The sequence below is a fragment of the Hakea prostrata genome, chromosome 7 (assembly GCF_041222555.1).
Source record: "Hakea prostrata isolate BN-2017 chromosome 7, UWA_Hpros_2, whole genome shotgun sequence".
Lineage (NCBI taxonomy): Eukaryota > Viridiplantae > Streptophyta > Magnoliopsida > Proteales > Proteaceae > Hakea > Hakea prostrata.
This window is the reverse complement of record NC_142606.1, coordinates 19474373-19493834: the sequence shown is the minus strand read 5'-3', so window position 1 is coordinate 19493834 and position 19462 is coordinate 19474373. Positions and strand designations below refer to the sequence as shown.

Below are 19462 nucleotides of genomic sequence, written 5' to 3'. Positions count from 1 at the left end.
ATTTTAAATTGTTTACAAGGAATTCTAGCATTTTTTAGCTTTGTTTCCTCATTTTCACAAGTATTTGACCTTTAAAATCTACAGAATCATCACATTGCTATCAATTTCGCTTCTAATTTCAATTCAATCTCATTTTCATCAAAAACCCAAAAATTAAAATCGAAATCTGATCAAACCCACTTGACCGCTTCAAGATTTAAATTCAAAGAACAAAAAAATAGTAGTTTTTAGGTTTAACCCGATGAGACCCAGTTAGAAGAATCTATAGAGATGGAAAAGGTGAGAGGAGGTCGATTGTTTCTGTAGATTCATTTACTAAAAGAGATTTCTTCGTTGGAAGACTAAAAAATCAAGTGGTAAGGGTTGTTGATGTTCAATGGTTGTGATTTCTTGACTCGAGTTTCAAATGATGACAAAAAGAAAATTTTGAGAGAAGAGAAAAAGAATAATTAAATTCTTTGTTTATTTTGAATGCTCAGATAAGAAAATGGTTAAAATTTATTTAAAAAATAATATTAAATGATAGTCTACTTGCTTATTTTGTGTGCATTAAAATTCCACGTTTGGACTTTTATTGATCATATTTTTTTGATTGATGAATGAAGGTACAAATTAGTGAAGATCAACCAATAATCTCATTTAATTATTGTTATATAATTTATTATGATAGCATGCATTACCATCTATCTCTTACACCATAAATTCAACACATATCAACATTAAAGATAGAGTTGAAATTTTTTATTGAATTTTTTTTTATATATTTTTATCATATATTAGGAAGAAGATCCACCTCTAAATTTTGACAAAAAAATAAATCATAAATTACAACAATAACTCATAACTCGTTCATTGCTGATGCTTGTGACTTGGACTAGATCTTTGGATTTCATGATTAATCAACTATGACATCACACCTTAATTCTAATTTATTTGTTATTAATTTATTACTTAAAGTCTTGTTTGGGTAAATAAAATATTTATTATTTAAGTATCAAGGAACCTACATATCAATGTCATCATGAATTATTAAATATGTGAAGAATAATTATTGGTAGGATCAAGGTTTAAAGTATCGGTATTGAGTATCGTATCGGTTAGGTGATTTTAAGAGATGTACCGTCCTGTATCGAGTATTGTATTGCTTTGGCTAATGTATTTTAGTGTAATTCAATGGAGAGACGTATCGAGATGTATCGTATCGGTTGGGTCAAATATGGATACGTATCGACAAGTATTGTATAATATCGTAGAATACTTTAAACCTTGGGTAGGATATCATAATTAAGTTTAGACGTGAGCTATAAACCATAAGGAAACTAATAAAGAAAAAGACTACTATGACTTCGTAGGATATCATTAAGTTGTTCTTGAAGCCATTTCCTCGTGTTGCTTATTCACACTTAATGATATAAGTTTTCAATTTAAATAGTTTGTTTATATATGTTAGTGTAGCATATAAATTGTAGCAAGTGATTTATTTAAATTTTGGAATTTGATATGTGACTGAGCTTAGTCATGTCTTTTTATATCCAATAAGAAGAAATAAACCTAATCATTGGCTAATTTAGTTACCTATAGTAGAATTTTGTGAGATTTAACATACATGATAGAACTTTGTGTTAATAATAATTCGTATAATGAATAATAGAGTGTTTTTACGTGTGGATCTCTTTAGTGTACCATAAACTAATATTGGATTCTCTTAATACAATATATTACGTGTGGGTCTTAAGTAGACTAACACCGTTAGCCGCCATTATGTATATTCAAATTTCAAATGTTGGGATAAAAATGCCCATATATATATAAAATAATTTGAGGGGCATTTTGGTCATTTGAAGTTTACAATTTTAATATACTTAACGGCAACTAACGGTATTAATCTGGTTAGGACGTACACGTAATATATTGTGCTAAGGGGACCCAACATTAGTTTGTGGTCCACTAAAGGGACTCATATATAAAAACTCTAAATAATAATAATATGAGAAGTATTTAGTATTCAACCCTTTGTGATTATCAAATGACTACCAATGATATTTAAAAAGAAATAGTTGAAGTTCAATTTTAGCGAAAAAATAGTTGAAGCCTTAGAAGGAAGAATAAGCTTCTCGAATCCACACTTCAAAGTTCCAAATCCTTCTTCCGTTCTTCAGTCTTGGTAGTAATGCATTGTGTGCCACAACTAATTCGGAAGCCAAATAATTTTCTTCGATAAATTTTATTAGCATTTTTTTCTTGGTGGGTTCTTAAGGGAGAAGAAACCTTTGCCTCCAACCAACATGGAGGGTGTGGAAGACCAATATGTTCTTTCCAATGTTGTGAAAAGGAATTTTCAGCTTGTAAGAGCTCTACAAAGTCAAGGGAGAAGAAATAACCAAACAAGGAAGACAAAATAAGAACCAAAAAAAGAAACGCATTGAATGAATGAATATTTGAAAAAACATAATTGTTCTTACAATCAAATCAACTGTTATTAAAAGTCCAAGCAATAGAATGTGACAGGTAGAATTGTTGCAATGGAAATGGTTTTGTCTTACATTTGTCTTTGTTCTACCTGAAAAAAGTTAATTGAAAACCAGAATTAGAGGAGCAAATTCAAGGAAGAGGACCTCAACCTAACCCTTGTAAGCTCATAAATCTCATAATTCTTCTTGCAGCTAACTTGGCCAACCTCCCCAAAGGAGGAAGAAACTTGAAAAATTAATGCCCTCAAGGGCTTATTTAACATGAAAATAATTTTTAGAAGACCCTCAGCCATATGTTTTTGAGGTCAGAGTTAATCTCTCACATCGCAAGTTGTACGAACAATTTAAGTTTCGAATATACAAACAAATTTCAGTTCATTCCATGTCAGAATGCATGATTACGGAAGGAAAACTTTGAGAAGAGGAGAACCTTGAGAAGACCGTCTAAAAAATATTAGATATAAGAAAGACAACACATTAATGTAGTAACAAGATATTTTCTTGTTAAAACAAACACCAAAAAATTATGAACGAATACAAAAACACGAATCGAAGCAACGTAGGAATTTATAGAGTTGTCCATTTTGTTTACAATGCAACTAACAATAATTGTATGACTACTCAGAAATTTGTAGGAGAAGTAAAATCTAGTTTTACTTTTACAATGTCACATAAAATTTCAATAATATTTTGAAAGTGAAAACAAAATGAAATTTACTTTCCCTATTTAACATATCATTGAGTAAAATTTTCACTTATTCTCAGGAATGACAAGCTTTTACTCTCTTCTATTCAAAGTTCCCTTTTCATTCACTTTGCTAATCTGAATAATGGAGCTTAAGTTTGATCTGGGTCTTGATTTTATTTCAAATTGAAATACATTATGGTGAAGTTTTAAAATGCATAACACACCAAGACATAATATTTTTTTTTATAAATAATATAATCAGCAGCATATGCCACAACCAAGAGAACTACAAAATCTGAACTTCAAATGCTGCTCAATCTATATAATCTTTGTCCAAACCATTCCATTCCATTCTCGTTCATCCAGTAACAAATTTCAATTAGGCCAGGATCACAACCGAGCAACTTAAAAGCAACGTGGTTTGGATCCCAAGTAGATGTGCCACAGTAACATATATTTCAATTAGGCCAGGGTCACAACCGCCAGGGTTACAACCGAGCAACTTAAAAGCAATGTGGTTTGTCTCCCAAGTAGATGTGTCACAGTGACATACCATAATTGCATGATTGACTTTCTTATGAACATGTAACTCAACTTCATATATCTTGAACTGGTAGTGGTGGCTCACTACGACATGAGATTGGTGGTTCGGAGAAATTTCCATATATGTGTTTCACACTTCAACTTGTTACTTTTTCATTAAATCCTTCGATGTTTCCAATACTCCATGCACCTACATCGTTCCTTAGTTTGTAGAAAAGCTCCGCCACTAAATAATCTTAGAATGGAACATAGAAGGGAGTTTTGTTTTTTTCCAATCCATTTCTGAAAAGAAAATGAATCATTTATTTTTTTGTGGACGTGTGACACATTCCCAAGTCACATCAATCCAGGATTGTAATTAAATTAAAATAAAAAAGTATTTTATCTCGTAATTCTTACATCAACCCATTGATGTGAGTTAAATGACACATTTGAGTACCACTGTAAATTGGACTATCAATATCACGAGAATAAAATGACTGCATGTATAAGTATAACCCATCAACTCTTTGTTTTTTCGGATAAATCTTCCTTTACTCTAACTATTTATCTTAAAAATACGCCTGAATATTTCTAAAAATGTGTAAGTATCGAAAAAAATAGACCATTCATTTTCTTGTGGGTCATTCATTTACTTGGATCATTCCTCCAAGTCAAACTTAGTGATTTGGACTAGGCCTTCCCGATTTGTGATCCACATGAACCATGACATCATTGCAGCATGTATGATTCTAGATTCTACTTCACTGGGTCAATCAACCGGGTCAATAAAATCGGGTGTAGACTGAAGACCGAGTCATACGTCACTGTTATTATCGAGTCATATTCAAAGCTTTGAAAGATTAAACCTACTATATATATATATTCAATTTATTTAATTGTGGTGGACCCCACATTATTCAGATAGGTATAAATGATTGACTAGCCTAAGTAGGTAGAATCCGTGACACTGAGAAGAGGAATTTGACCAGATGGTCCTCCATGCAAGTTCCATTTTATTTTTCATTATAAGTAAAATATATGTGAAAATTATCACTTTGCCCTCCTTATTGAGATTATAATTTAGGTATGTCAATACAGGGTTGGTAGAGTAGTAAGATCTATAATTCTCAGTGGAGAGTTCATGGGTTCAACCCTTGTGGACGACAAAGTTTTCTTCGAGGATGTAATCGAGGTGCGCGAAAACTGGCCCAGATGAGTCTCAGACACCAAAAAATAAAGGAAAATGGCAACAGTAAGTTTCGGATCGCTGAGCCGGTGACCGGGTAAGGACTAAATTAACAGCTATGTTAACCATGCATGCATATCGGGTCAGCATCCTTTTCTTTAACCAGAATCCTTGAGAGAGAGGTAACAAGGAAGAAATTTTTACAAAAATCCAACCAGCCTCTCTCGTATGAATTGAAACTTGTACTAAAATCCAACGTACCTCTCTCAAATCAATCGATTCAATAACTAAATAAAAAGATTTTGTTTAAATCCAGTGTACCTCTCTCATATCAATCAATTAACAAAGAATTTTTCACCATCCCAGATAGGCCGGGGAAGCACAAACAAGGAAATAACTGAGTGTATACGTAATTTGCTCTAGAAAGTTCAGATTCGTCACTATACATGGAACTTAGTTAGACAAATAACTGAGTTCATAGAACACCTAGAATATAGAGATGGGAAACCATATAAAGCTCCACCAGTGACTCATCTTGGATATATATATAGTCAGGTCTCTCATTTTCTATTTCCATCTTCTGATAACAAATTCCCCTTCTTCTTTTTTTCCAGCTGAATTCAATTCTTTGGTTTTCTTCTCCACTCTGTGCGACCCCGGTTTATTTCAGGTCCTCCACTTGACATTCTCAAGCAATGCAAGAATCGACAGCAGTCTTCTTCATGTTTCCTCCCAGTACTGAGAAACCCATTTGTCCTACTAGCCTCTTCAACTGCTTCTGAACCTTCCACACTGGTGATGGAATCAACCGTGTTGTGGTACTGGCATTCTTGTTTGTAAACTAGTGTTACCTTTTGAAGTTCATGAGTGTTAATAATTTCTTGAGGCATGCTCTGTCATATGTAGTTTAATTAGTGTTAAATATAAGCATAGAAGAATGCAACTAACTGGCTAGCTACTGACATCATCTCTACTGAGTACAGAAGTACCAACCTCAAGAATCCATCCTATGTAGGTGACATTGTTCACATGCTGATTCATGTCTAGATCAGCCCTTCTAGGCTGTAGATTACAAAAACAGAAGGATTCACAGAGGAAGCTTTTAGCAAGAAGTTAAATCAAACTTCAAATTTTAGTTCAATGGCTGGAATAGTCAAAATGGTTTTTACCTTAAGCCCTAGGCTAGAATACTGTGAAGGCTCTTCAAGCTTGGGAATTTTCTTCATACTACTGTTATCCTCCTTTGGGAAAGCTAACCTGAATGACAAATAAGCATAACATTTGGATCAACACATTTCAGTTCATTGCAAACTCAACATTAAGTAGGAGACTATAGGATCAATCAAAATTATTTTGGACCTTCATGAATCTCAGAGCTTTTGATTTTCAGAATTGTCAAGGGTGCTGTATTTATAGCACATAAAATGTAGATACCGAAATAAACACATTGTGTTAAAAATAAGAGGTTTGTTCCTGGAAATGAGCTAGGTGGACAAGTAGTATCAGATTGGCAATGACAACATCAAGGTCAGCCAAGACAAACCAGTATGATTTAGTTGATCAATTTCATGACACCAAATCATTAGTATCTAACATTGGTTGGAGATTGCTGTAATTCATCACATATATAGATAGACCTTTTGCTTTTCAGGCAGATTTCCTCTCAAAGGTGTGAGGGGCAATGTACTCATTGCATGGACCGTAAATTGTAGAACGAATCAATCAGAAATTTGTCAGATGTGTCAAGTTAATATACATACCGTGGTGTTCGTGAACAGTAATTTGGAAGATCATCAAGCACATCTTCACTGATTTTTGTTAGACGTCTTGTGTCTTGGTTCATCATGACCCATTTGCTGGAGCAAAATTATTTATCTAATCAAATTTGAGTTGGATCATCAATGTAATATTTCTTTGCATGAATATGAATATATATATATATATATATATATATATATATATATATATATATATATATATATATATATATTTTTATATATATATATATATATATAGTTGACAAGGTCTTTAGCCTAGCAAATGAAAATCTGACAAACCGGAATGCAAACAACTTCATTACATTTACATCAAAACATCATATGCATTAAATAGGATGGACATGCAGAGGAAAGGTATTGGATTCGATGTACATCCTCTGTTTACAATGTCTTCAAGGCCAACTAAAAATGCTATTGGATCATTTCTCTATCTATAACAAATGTTATGAAACAGTCAGCAACGGAAGCTATCCCCCAGATTGGCAGATTAAATTATGTTCGATCTCAATAAATTTCATCACTAATGAGATCTGATATAATAACACATGTTTAGTTCTTGGGTTAAAAAGTATATAGACATGCAGTACAGCATGAACTGCAACTATGCATGATATTAGTTAAAATTTTCCTTTTTCTTTCAAGTTATTATCATATAATTAAGGTCATTTTACCAAACTCTAATTTGCAAAGACAACTTAAAACAACAACTCATGATAAGTTCCATCTCAGTATGCATGCATAAACAAGATCAAAATGTTATAGGTATGGAGTCCAAAGCAACACTATTTACAGTACGTCGACATCTTTTCAGTATCATCTCACAAAACCCATACAAATTTCTTACTAAACAGGTAGCAGGGCACAGCAGCAAGGAAATGTCATGTAATTCTTCTAGATGTGTTTTTTGATGGGTGGACAACCTTGAAATGTAAACTGTGGCTTGTCATCTCCACAAGGACATCCATTTTATGCTAACATATGCTAGCCAAAAGTTATTAGAACAGTAACTAACAGGTAAGGACCAGAATGTTGTTGGACTAGTATCAACAATTAATCTGCTTCATTATCTGTTTTACAATTCATACATTAGTTCTAGAAAGATGCATTCACAGTGAATGCTATTGATACTTCAGTTATTTGTTCAGGTATGCTTTCTACCCATAAATTCTATTTCATACCGTACTGTGAAGGAAGAAGTCAGTAAGCAAATAAGCAAAATACCTGGTAGCTCTCCCAATAACTGTACCGCAGGCATCTCTGATCATCCAGTCACGTCTGCCCATAGTTCTTCCCAGTTCTAGCCATGTCTCAATCTCAACAACGTCGTCACTATTATCCAGTATCACATTTACAAAATAAACACTAGGTTTGTAACCCAAAAAGGCAAAAATTCAGTTTAGTATTATGAAATATAAGTGGCAAATAAAGAACCTCCACCCACCATGATGGGTATTTGTAAATTTCGATGTGCATTTGTGTAGTCACCCATATTAGATGCAACTGTCTCATGGTGATGCCTGTCCCAAACCCATCTTTGGAGTAACCTATGTGCTGAAGATGATTACACCCGGTTTCCTAAATATGATTATTCAAATGAAAAATCAAGATTTTCTTTTAAAAAAATAGCTACTGCACAGCTATTTGTGGATGTGCAAGGATAACTGATTAGGCCTCTCTAGTCAGTTCAAACTAAATCCATCACAAACAAACACTAAGATCTCTTTCATTCTTTGGAGGACTGTCAAAATCCTTCTTTATTTAGACATTTTTACATAAATATATTATACAGGAATCCATAAATCATAATCTCCACACAACTACAATTTTAGCATATACAGTAATGAACCCAAAACCTGAACCAAGTACAAGTATTAGGCGTGAAAAATGATGATATTTCATCGTTATCTCTGGCTGTTCCCAATTTGAATTATTTCCATATGATCTCCCCATTCCATTTTATTACAATAGAGAAATCAATCAAGCAAAACTAGGAAAGTAATAAAAATGGAGGAAGGAGGAGATCATCCAGTAATTTAAAGATCCCATCATCCACAATATGTCAATCCTAGAGAGTAGAGAGATTGACAAATTGGTAAATGAAACTCATTGTAGAACAAGAAAAAAGACAAATAGATTACCTGAAGGAGAGAGGTAATGGCTACAACTGCAGCAGTATTATTGAAACCAACCTCATACCATCTCACAACGAATTTCCTCTTATAAGAAAGCTTATCTTCTGTCAATATCCCAAACTGGAGTTCTTCAGCCAAGTTCACCGACCCTTCCGTTAACTTTTCTGACTTTTGACCCAAATCTTTCATCTGTATCGACTTAGAAACACCAGTAGCTCGAGACCCAGATCGAGAGCAGCAAGAGAAGACCCTGATTCCTCTGCGATTCAGTGGCGTGAGAGGTCGTTGAGTGCAGTTTCGAAAGTGACTTGGAGGAGCATTGCATCCGTTCAGCGACAATATCATCTTCTCTAATCAACTTTCTTCCTATTTTGACTGCAGATGAACAGAAAACTACTTCTGATATTGATATCTATACGCATGGTGGTCGATGGAATCGAGGAGTTGGGATCTGTTAGTTCAGTTGAAAATTGCTTATGCGCTGCATGCTTTACTTTTTTTTTTTTTTTGATGGTCAGCTGCATGCGTTACTTGTTTATAGTAATTTAAGCCTACCATCCCGCCATGAAATCATCGAGGGCCAATGAGTTTAAGAGACGTACGTATCAAATATATATCATATTGGTTGTATCTAATGTGGAAACGTATTGGCTATTATCATATTCTATCGTGAAATATTCTATACTTTCCTCGAGCATCTAATAGGAATCTTTCTTTCTCCGAAAAAGAAAATGAAGTGGATTCCATATGGTTGATACCTAGAATATAATGATGTGATCTAAACTCAATCCTCAATTAGGGTAACTTTCTACTTTTCATGGAAGTTGTTGAACGTTTAACCAATGTTTAAAGTACCTGTATCAAGTATCATATCAGGTGATTTTAATAGATGTGTCATCTCGTTTTAAGTATTGTATCGTAGCCAATGCATTTTAGTGGAATTTCAATAAAGAGACGTATCAAATATATACCATATCGGTTTTATCCAGTATGGATATGTATTGACTATTGTCCTACCGTATCATGGGATATTTAAACCCTGCATTTAACCCCTAATTGTGCATCAGTCCATGGCTAGGTTCGAATCCTTACATGGAATCAACATAGTAAAAGTAAAGTTTCTTTTTCTCAATTTTCTAGCTAGCTAGTCTTTTTTTGAGGTCAACATTAGACCATCAGGAGTACTGGGGTCCATAGGGGTCCATAGGCCCAGCTCAGAGAATGAGAAGTGTGTGGGAGAAATGGGTGAGAAGGTGTAGAGAGACGAATGTTCAAACTCAATATTTTATATTTGTCTTACTAACTCCATATTTAGGTTAGTTTACATGTACATCGACTAACCTGTGGGAGAAAAATCCCTAATCCAAAGAGATTAATTCCTGAATTCTTATTAATTTATGTGATATTGGTTTTTCACCTTTTACTTTTAAAAATAGAAATTCATTTAATAAAAGTGCTATGCATTCCACTATTCTTTTGTCACCCGATCAAAAGCTTTACTATTAATATTTAAATCGATTTATGTATGGCATTCCACTATTCTCATGGTGGAAGTTAATCATTTATCTAGAAAGATTTTGGATTTGTTTATAAGGATTGAATTATATATAGTATTTTTTTCTATTTTTCGATCATAGGTGAAAGAATGCAAAGAAAAACTCTAATTTTGATATGTAGGTTACTTACCTTGATGGGTAAGTCTTATGTATTTATAAATAAACATAGTTGTTATGCAAGATTCGTTTTCAATATTTAAATTTGAATTCAAATTTAAAAACTTGAATTCAAAAATCAAATTCAAAAATCAAATTCAAATCATAACAGATCCGTTATGGTCTTTCAATAGGTGATATAATTTTAAAATAATGAATTTTGAATCAAAATGACTAGTTATCGTTGATAAAGTTTATACTTTTTATATTTCTTAATTTATACAAATTCTCAAATACTGAAATTTTAGTATTTGGATGATGAATCAAAATGGCTAGCTGTTTGTGGATCGGAATTATTTGTTGACTATTTGTAAAATATTCGTTTGATCAAGGCACCTTTTGTTTGCAAAGATGCATGGGGTGAAAAAAAAAAAAGGAAGAAAAAATAAACATGTGAAACCTATTTGTAATGAAATGAAAGAACAAGAAAAGAAATAATTTTGTGAAAAAAGTTTAAAATGTGAGTCCCATTTGTTGTTTTTCACAGTTTTTTTCATAAAATTCCACTTATTTAATTGGGTTTTGAAAAGGGATGAAGTGAAAAAATTAGTATACCATGTTAGCCCCACTTTCTCATCCCAATGAACCAAACAAGACAAACTATAAAATTTCATGAAATTTTTTTACTTTTTCAAACATTTTTCCAACCCACTTCAGATTCAACTTAATAAACAACCGATGCCCAAGTGATTTCAAATACGTTACAGGCCAAACCAATACTGACAAATCATAGATATATAATAAACAAGGAAGGTATGGTATACTAATGAATGAGCAAATACTTGATTTTTCTTCTCAAAATTCAGAGGTGAGCCTTACTCCTAATATAAATAAAAAAGTATAAAGAAATCACAAATATCTACCAATTAGGGATAGCATTTAACTCCATAGATGGAATGGAAACTACTAAACATCATTATTAGAACTTTCTTGGGGTGGGGTGTCATAAGGCTTTGCATTAATTATTGAAGAAGATAACAATTTAATTGGCTTGTCATGAAACCATGGTCCTTCACACGTAGGACTCTTTAGCCTAATCCGCTCCTTATGCTTCTAAAAATGCAAGCCACCTTATTAGACACGTTTTTTCTGCATAAGTAAATGTTCATTAACTAGGAACAATCCCTGAAAGAAAATATAAAAGGAAATAATTCAATTTTGGTAATAAAATTACCAAAATAAGACTCTTGTAGTTACCTTATTTATATTTAATCATAATAAATAAAGAATTTTTTTTTAAGATTATAGCTTATAAGTTAGAATTTTAAAAAATGTATATATATTTATTTCATTATTTTTTAATATATGCTTGAAATGGAAAGCTACAATATTACCATGAGGAGATCTCTTTGCTAAGAGGTCTTAGTCATTGCCAACTAAGCTAATCCTTATAGTGGTATTATCTTGTTGTTTTAACCCACAGATTCTATTAAGGACCTGTTTGGTTATATAAATCCAGAGATTTCAAATTTTTGGATTCATGAATCTAAAAATTATACCCGTTTGGTTATAAAAATCTTCAGATTCAAGAAATCTAGAGATTCACCTTTTTACACTAAAACGTGAATATTAGATTTATGGGTAAAGGGTGAAATCCAGAGATTTCAAGAAAGTTATACATTTGCATATTCACAAAACTCACGTAGATCAAATAGCTTTTTAGGATGAATCCACAAATTTCATTCCACAACCAAACATTTAATTTTATATAAATTATGATTTCATAGATTTGAAATCTATAGACTCATGTAACCAAACAGGTCCTATCTCACTTTCCCTTGGTTTGAAGAGTTATATGAAATTTTACAAAATTTTAAAATTATAAAAAAAAAAAAGGAAGAAAAAAAAATTAAAGGCGATATGAAGTCATAAATCAACATAGGAAACCAGAACCAGAAAAGAGAAATCTGCAACTGAAAGTGTTTTCTGTTTGGACTCCACCATGTCCATGGAAGCTCTAGCAATGGCTGGAGCAGATTACCAGGAGTGTAATATTGATCTTCATCTGTGGGAACGCAGGCAGAACTGGGATCCACCACCACCACATCTGAGAGTTTCGCTTGGAAAAAGCAGAAGCCTTCCAGCTAGCTTCAACAAGAATGGCAATAGCAGGCTCAGAAACCTTTCATCATCTAGACATATCTGCGAGAAAACTGATTTTGATAGCGTAGAAAGCAACCCAGCAACCAGTCGCCAAAACCCAACTCCATTACCATCATCATCTAGCAATGAAGATCAAGAAGCAGAGGATGGAAGCCCAGAAAGGAATGGTCGGAAGCGAGTCTGGGTCAAGATTAAGATTTTCTTTTGGAATAATCTCTTCCGTTGTTTCTCTTAATAGAACCCATAGATTTCTCTCTTTTCTTTATTGATGGATGTTTTACCTTGTATTTAGTTTTAAAAATTTTTTTTAAGAGGGAGATGTTTCACTGAATCCTTGATTTTCTTAGCAATTAGGGTAATGATTTGAATGAAAGGTTAGATTTAATGGGAGGAGCTCATTTTTTGAGATTTTCTGATCGGAACCTAAAATTATTCCCTTATAATTGATTTTCTTTGAATGCTTTCCTCTTATATGAATCTATTCAAAAAATTTTGAAAGTAAGATTTTATCACCTCAGGGATTTGTTATACCATAGCAAGGCCTTACATAAGGTTAACAAAAAAAAGGAAAAGAGAGAGAAGAAGCAAGGCCTTATATGTAACCAAAAGTCCTTTTAACCTTTGTCATATCAGATATTGCATTGTCCATAGTGGTCGAGTTCAGATCATGCATTGTCCATAGTGGTAGTATGTGTGGAGGTATTTGAGTCATACTCAACTTATGTTGAGGTATTTAAGTTATACCCAACTAATGTTCTAAAATAGGCCAACAGATTAATTACGATCTAACAGTGTAATGGGCCTTTGTGGGAGAGTTCAATTACCTATAAAACACACAGTCGTGGGTATTTCAATTTGGATACTCAGGGTATAATGCTTTAAGCAACCTTGTGCTTAAACCCTAACCCTAACAGTATGACCATATCAAGTGGCATCAAGACTCTTGCTTTTAGCAGACTCGAGGGAGAATATAGCACAACCAAATAGAAGATTATAGCGCAAATATTCCTACTCGCCCCACCTCTTCTCCTGATGGAAGTGTCCTTTTCAATCTGGCCCATTGCATGTGATCTGTAGGTTGGGCTTGAGACAGTATTTTGGGCTTCTTAAAGCTCTGCCCACCTAACTGTAGTTTTGGGCTTCTTTCATGCTCAGCCCATTTAGGATCTTCAAGTCATGATTTGACATTTCATTTCTAAGGAAAATCTGGGTAAAATCAAAATGGAGGATTGAGAATTTCTGGTCTCTTAATTAGATGTATTTTAAATTAACCATAAGGCTACATTTTAAAGCTAATTTAACATACTAGTCAAATTAATGGCACGTATGCAATTTTGTGCTTAAAAATTTTTTGATTAAAATATATTTATATAATCTTAATTTGGTTAATTTTGTATGCTAATGGCAAATCAGAATCTTCAATTTTGATAACAGCAGAAATGTTCCTGAGACTCTGCTGTCAGTTAATGAATTATGGAATAAATTTATTTTTATTCACATTTCTTGTGATCATAAATGTTTATTAGACTTTTTTTTTTATATTTTCTAAATAACATTCCAAATTTCATTTACTTGGCTGCCAGCAAAGCTTGTGCTGCAACCTTGTACAAAGAGTCGGCGATATAGACGATATATCGCCTTGTCGCTAGGAGGACACACGACTCCCCCAACAACACGATATAATCAATAAATTGCCGAGCGGCGATATATCATCCAAGGTTGATTTTTCTCCGAGGTTGATTTTTCTCCAAATGATCGCTCGCATTGTCGGTCTCTTCTTCGGTGACTCGGTTGTACACAAAATACCCAATCGCATCGTTTCCACCATCTCACTCACCATGTTATCCCCGAGTCCCAACTTTGGGTCCAAAACCACTTCCACTCTCTGCATCTCTCCTTCACTAGCCCTCAAACCCAATCTACCATCTCTCTTGTGCATGCCTTCCCCATCAACAACTCTATCAACACTGCCCCGAAGCTACACCGTTGACCTCCGTTCCACTAGTTTCTTCTCCTCTTTGGAGTCCGAACTCAGCGATTTGAGGTTCGAAATCATCTACAAGGAGTACATTGGACGACTCAAGATGAGTATCTTCTTCATCATCTCAAAATAGACGCAAATCACGTTAACAGGTGAAACAATCACCGTCTTTCACTATTTTCTCTTCGATTCTCATTGGGCTTCTTTCTTCGGAGCCCTAATTTTCAATCATACTGATCACCTTATTGTTTGTTTATAACTCTGCAATTTGGCCATGAACCACAAGCTTCGACTCATCCCATCTTTTCAAAAAAGTTGTTCGAAATACCACCTTGCATTGCCATGTCGGTGGCTAGCGAGTGAAATTTCAAACCTTGGCGGCAACCCACAATCAGCCATCATTGGAAATAATATTTTCATGGGCTTTATCACTAGGTCCGGGTAGAGATTTGTGTTAACCTTCTCCACCATACATTAGGGGAAATTCAATGGAGTCCTCCTAATTCATCTTGTCATAGTTCAAAGGTGAACTCTTCTCCTAATATGTTGTAGAGAGATATAAGGAAAGCCCAAACATTTACCTTGGCAGGTAGAGGATCCCATAGGGGGGGGGGTTTGGTTTTATTTGGTTTTTTTTTGGGATCTTTCAAACTAGACCGCTTCTCTACGAAGATTTTGGGTATGGTTGACTGAGATTCATCCCAACTATAAAAACGCTACATTCACTTACAAAATCAGGGGTCCCCCATTTTTCTTCCCCCTTTTTCTTACCAAAAAATTAATCTTAAGAATTAGGACTCCATCAAGAAATCTCCAAGACTCATGTAACCAAACATGCCCTTAAAAAATTTATAACAAAACAAAAATCTTACGAATTGAATCCATCAAAATCTGGGATAAAAAAGTCTTGTGAATTTGATTCCTAATCTCCAAGATTCAACTCAATCTGTCTAAAAGAGATCCAAAATTTTAGTAACTAAAAGACAATAGGAGACAACTCCATGTAAGGGGTGTATATATATGAAATTAACAAACAAGGCCCCAGCATCTAGCAAAAATGAAGCCCCCTCACTAATGAAAATTTATAAAATTCTCTCCTGAGTAGAAGCTACATGGGAGAACAGATAAGTAGTGCAGGAACTGAGCAACAAAGAAGAGAGCAATGTAATGGTAATTGAGGGCCTTGAAGCAGCTTTGCTGGTGTCTGTGGTGGATGAGCCTGGAGCTAAGCCATAGATTGTTGGTGTAGTTGACGTAGATGTCGTTGGCGTTGATGCCGTGGTGCCTGTAGTTGGTGTTGTCGTCGGAGTAGGTGTTAATGTATTTCCTCCGGCAGAACTGCCGGACATTAGAATTTAGATTGGCCATTACAATTCAAGCAAGCAACGAAGGCTGTAATTAGTAATATTCTAAGAAAAACCACTCCAACATATGTTGTTACCCACAAAAAAGCAAGAAGAATCAAGATTTCTATAGACATCATATGGAGATATGTCACAAGATTTCTGTAGACATCAGTGGCTCTCACTTTTTTCTTCTTTTCTTTTAATAAGACTTTTTCCCCCTTTAAAAGAATAGAAAGAGAGCTTCACAATTCCTTAACTTGTTTCTGAAGTCTTCTCTTCACTCACTATCAGCATTCTACGCAACACTCATTTTTCAAGTTACTTGTTAAAAATATTAGAAACCCATGGATTATATGCTGGTTCTTGCAGTTACTGACTAGACAGTGTTTGGTTGCTACCTAAAATTAATTAAAACAGAAGCTACTACATTCACAGATCCCCCAAATCTTACTTTATTTCCAGTTATTTTGTCGGAATGATTGCTTCCCTAACAAGTATTTTCGCTGGAAAGAACAACACCAATGCATGGTTCTGGAGGACAAAGAATCTCTTCACTCCAGATCTATTCTTATAGCAGCAACAATTCAGCCTATTCTCAACTAAATCAGACCTGCTACCCAGAAACAATGTTATGTTGTGACCCAAATTGTTATACTCGATTCGAAGATGGATAAACACTAAAATATTTTAGTGGGTTTTCCAAATAATCAAATTCGAGAGATCTATGATTGGAGCATATGGGTCTAACCTATACCCAATTAAAAACTATAAATACATATTCCTTACGTTCTGAAAAGAATACTACTTGATAAGCTTATGATTAGACAAATAGATAATGATGTTTAACTAAAGATATAAATAAGATTACGCTACCCCAGCTTTGTCAACCTTCCATCAGATTTAGACACATTTTATGTTTGGTGAGATATGATTAAGATATATAACCTAACAAATTCCAAGTCACTAGTCACGTTCATGGCTATCAACAAAGGAAATATAAAAGAAGAATATCAAATTTGGAGAGAAGTCAAATATGACCTCCCTCCCGTGCTTCCCCTTCCTCCAGGTTCTTAAAAATCGAAATTCAGAGTTTGATACTTTGAACAGCCGAAAAAAGAGAAGTTCAAGCCAGAAACGCAATTGAAAATTCCATTTTATCTCATAAAGATTCTTACTGATAAAAAGCCATTTTAGATAACAATGTCAAGACAGCGACATTGGGCTGACCAACATCGTAACCCACGAGTTGCGACTTTAGCCGACTTCGGTTTCGAATACCGATGCTCAACATCTAATTGGTCTGAAGGACGAAAATCTATCCTTTCACCAATTATATCGTACTACTTCAAATTTCCCGGGCTCAGGTACAGACAAATATGGGCCCCCACCTCGAGGCCCAAAATCAGGTTCTCTCTGCTTTTGAAGCAATATATGTATTTTTAAAAGGTTATCTTCCCAAGTCCCAACAATGCTTGTGCCTGGGAATGTTCTAACTGGTTCTGCAGTTCACCTGGCTTTAAACTTTGAAACTATATCAGATCTATAAGTGGGACCCATGACACATGAAAATACTAATTTTGCCATAATCAAGGCGAGGAAGAGGAAGGAAAACTTATAAAATCGGTTTGATAATTCATCAATGCAAAAAAAATCTATCAAGATTACTTTAATAAAAAAATCTAAGTTTTATTAAATACTTTAAAAAATGATTTTGTTTCAAAAATATATTAAAAGTGTTTCTAGTATAGTTTGAAGCAAAAACAATTGGTAGATTTATCAAACAGGTCTTTAATGGCACGGCACTGTCAAACCTCAACTGTGAGATTGGTATCAAACTGAACTTTCTTATTTACGATAATACCCCTATATTCTATCCAACCGTTGGTTTGCTTAGTCTAGTCATAATCATAACTGAAAGCAGGTGAAGAAATGAAAGAGGGAGGAAGAACAAAATATCAAGAGGAGGATGAAGAAGATGGAAGAACATACCTAGTAGAAGATGGATAAACGCAGGATCCATAACCTGCAACCAAACATAAATATACAAATCAATAATCAAAAACTAATTTATATTTATTGTCAATGAGGCAAAGCAAAACCTAGCGAGACGAAGAGAAGAGAGAGAGAGAGAGAGTACGAACTGGGATCGGAAACGGCAATATAGGCGGTGCCGGAGAAATCGCAGGTGCCAGAAGCTTGTCCTTTGCGCTGGTAGTAGCTGTTGAAGGCATAAGAAGCATGGCTTTCCAGAGTGTTTGGTAAATAGCAGAGGCCGTTGGATTGGATTGGTGTACAGTCTGCCCCTGCGCCACAGGCGTAGTCCAACCCCGTCTGCAGCGTCTGAGCGGTTGCGTTGCTCCTCGCCACGCACCAGCTCTGCGCTTCCACACTTGTTACCGTTACAACAACCACTAGCATAATCACAGCCAAAGCTATCCTCAGCTCCGGCGCTGCTGCTCCTGCTCCCATGATCTATGAGAGAGATGATTAAAGCTCACCTCAACTTAACTTTGATGAGACTTTACTAAAGGAAGAGGGATAGAATCTCACCGAGAAGGGTAAGAAAGAAAGAAAGAAAGAAAGAAAGAAAGAGAATACAGAAGCAAGCTCTGTCCTCTGTGGGGGAGGGGAAGAGAAGCTAGGGAAGAGAGTGAGTTCTTTTTCTTTTTCTTCTCTGCTTTCTTTTTTTTGCTTTCTCTGGTGTCTCTCTTTTTATATGTTATTTGTGACCCTGTCGTCCATTCTCTCTCAAGTCTCAAATGGTAATCTTTATTTGTTAATTTCGGCATCCTTTGTTGCCCATTTGTCTTAAATGGCTGCTACTAAGGATTACTCTGAAGTCTGAACTACAGCTACCAGCCTACCAATACAGGACCGTCTAGACTTTCGACGCCATTGAAGGACCATTTTTAATTAATTTTTTGCAGAAAGGGACATCCGATGTTGTAGAGTTATGAAGTTTGTTTATAAGTAGCCCCACCATGGATTTTTATTTGCAGCACCCACCACTTGTTTATAGCTTATAGGGCTGTCTCAGCTTTTTTTTTTTTTTTTTTTTTTTTTTCTGAAATGAGGTTCATCGGGCCGGCTTGCGGCACCACGACTACATCCTCAAGGCGTACCACGACTACATCCTCAAGGCGTTTTTTATATAATTAATATAGACGGGCTTCGCCCCTGGTCCTGAGGGGATTCGAACTCTAACCTCTTACTGGAAGCGTTGGGCTTTGTCAATTAAGTCACCCCTCGGGATTAAAATGTGTAATATAAATTATGTAGCTATGAGACATTAAACCCTTTAAAATTCCGTTATGGAATTTCTTTTGTTTTCTGGATTCAAGGCTCATTCGGGCCAGCATGCCCGGATGTAGCATAAAATTTTATTTGCAAGGGACTGCAGCCAACGGTGGTGATTGCGCCACCTAATCAACATAAGATCGAGCAGTTAAGGGTTTTACTTCTAAATGTTATTTTTTATTTTTACATTTTAAAATTTAAAATTTTATTAATTTACAAAATCAACCCTCATTTACCCAACTC

General features: G+C 34.7%; 2 protein-coding genes across 2 annotated transcripts; both read right to left on the bottom strand.

Moving 5' to 3' along the window:
- Positions 1–5005: 5005 nt before the first annotated feature.
- On the bottom strand, positions 5006–9222 carry LOC149010369 (oleoyl-acyl carrier protein thioesterase 1, chloroplastic-like). Its single transcript, XM_089161870.1, has 7 exons — positions 8787–9222; positions 8090–8223; positions 7870–7977; positions 6631–6726; positions 6040–6127; positions 5864–5932; positions 5006–5763 (listed from the first exon to the last, which is right to left on the bottom strand). The coding sequence occupies exons 1-7, from the start codon at positions 9123–9125 to the stop codon at positions 5491–5493; spliced, it is 1107 nt and encodes a 368-aa protein (XP_089017996.1). The 5' UTR covers positions 9126–9222; the 3' UTR covers positions 5006–5490.
- Positions 9223–15398: 6176 nt separating this feature from the next.
- On the bottom strand, positions 15399–18653 carry LOC149010368 (PLASMODESMATA CALLOSE-BINDING PROTEIN 5-like). Its single transcript, XM_089160378.1, has 3 exons — positions 18064–18653; positions 17912–17945; positions 15399–15914 (listed from the first exon to the last, which is right to left on the bottom strand). Exons 1-3 carry the CDS (start codon positions 18389–18391, stop codon positions 15659–15661), a joined length of 618 nt encoding a protein of 205 aa, XP_089016504.1. The 5' UTR covers positions 18392–18653; the 3' UTR covers positions 15399–15658.
- Between the last annotated feature and the right edge of the window lie 809 nt (positions 18654–19462).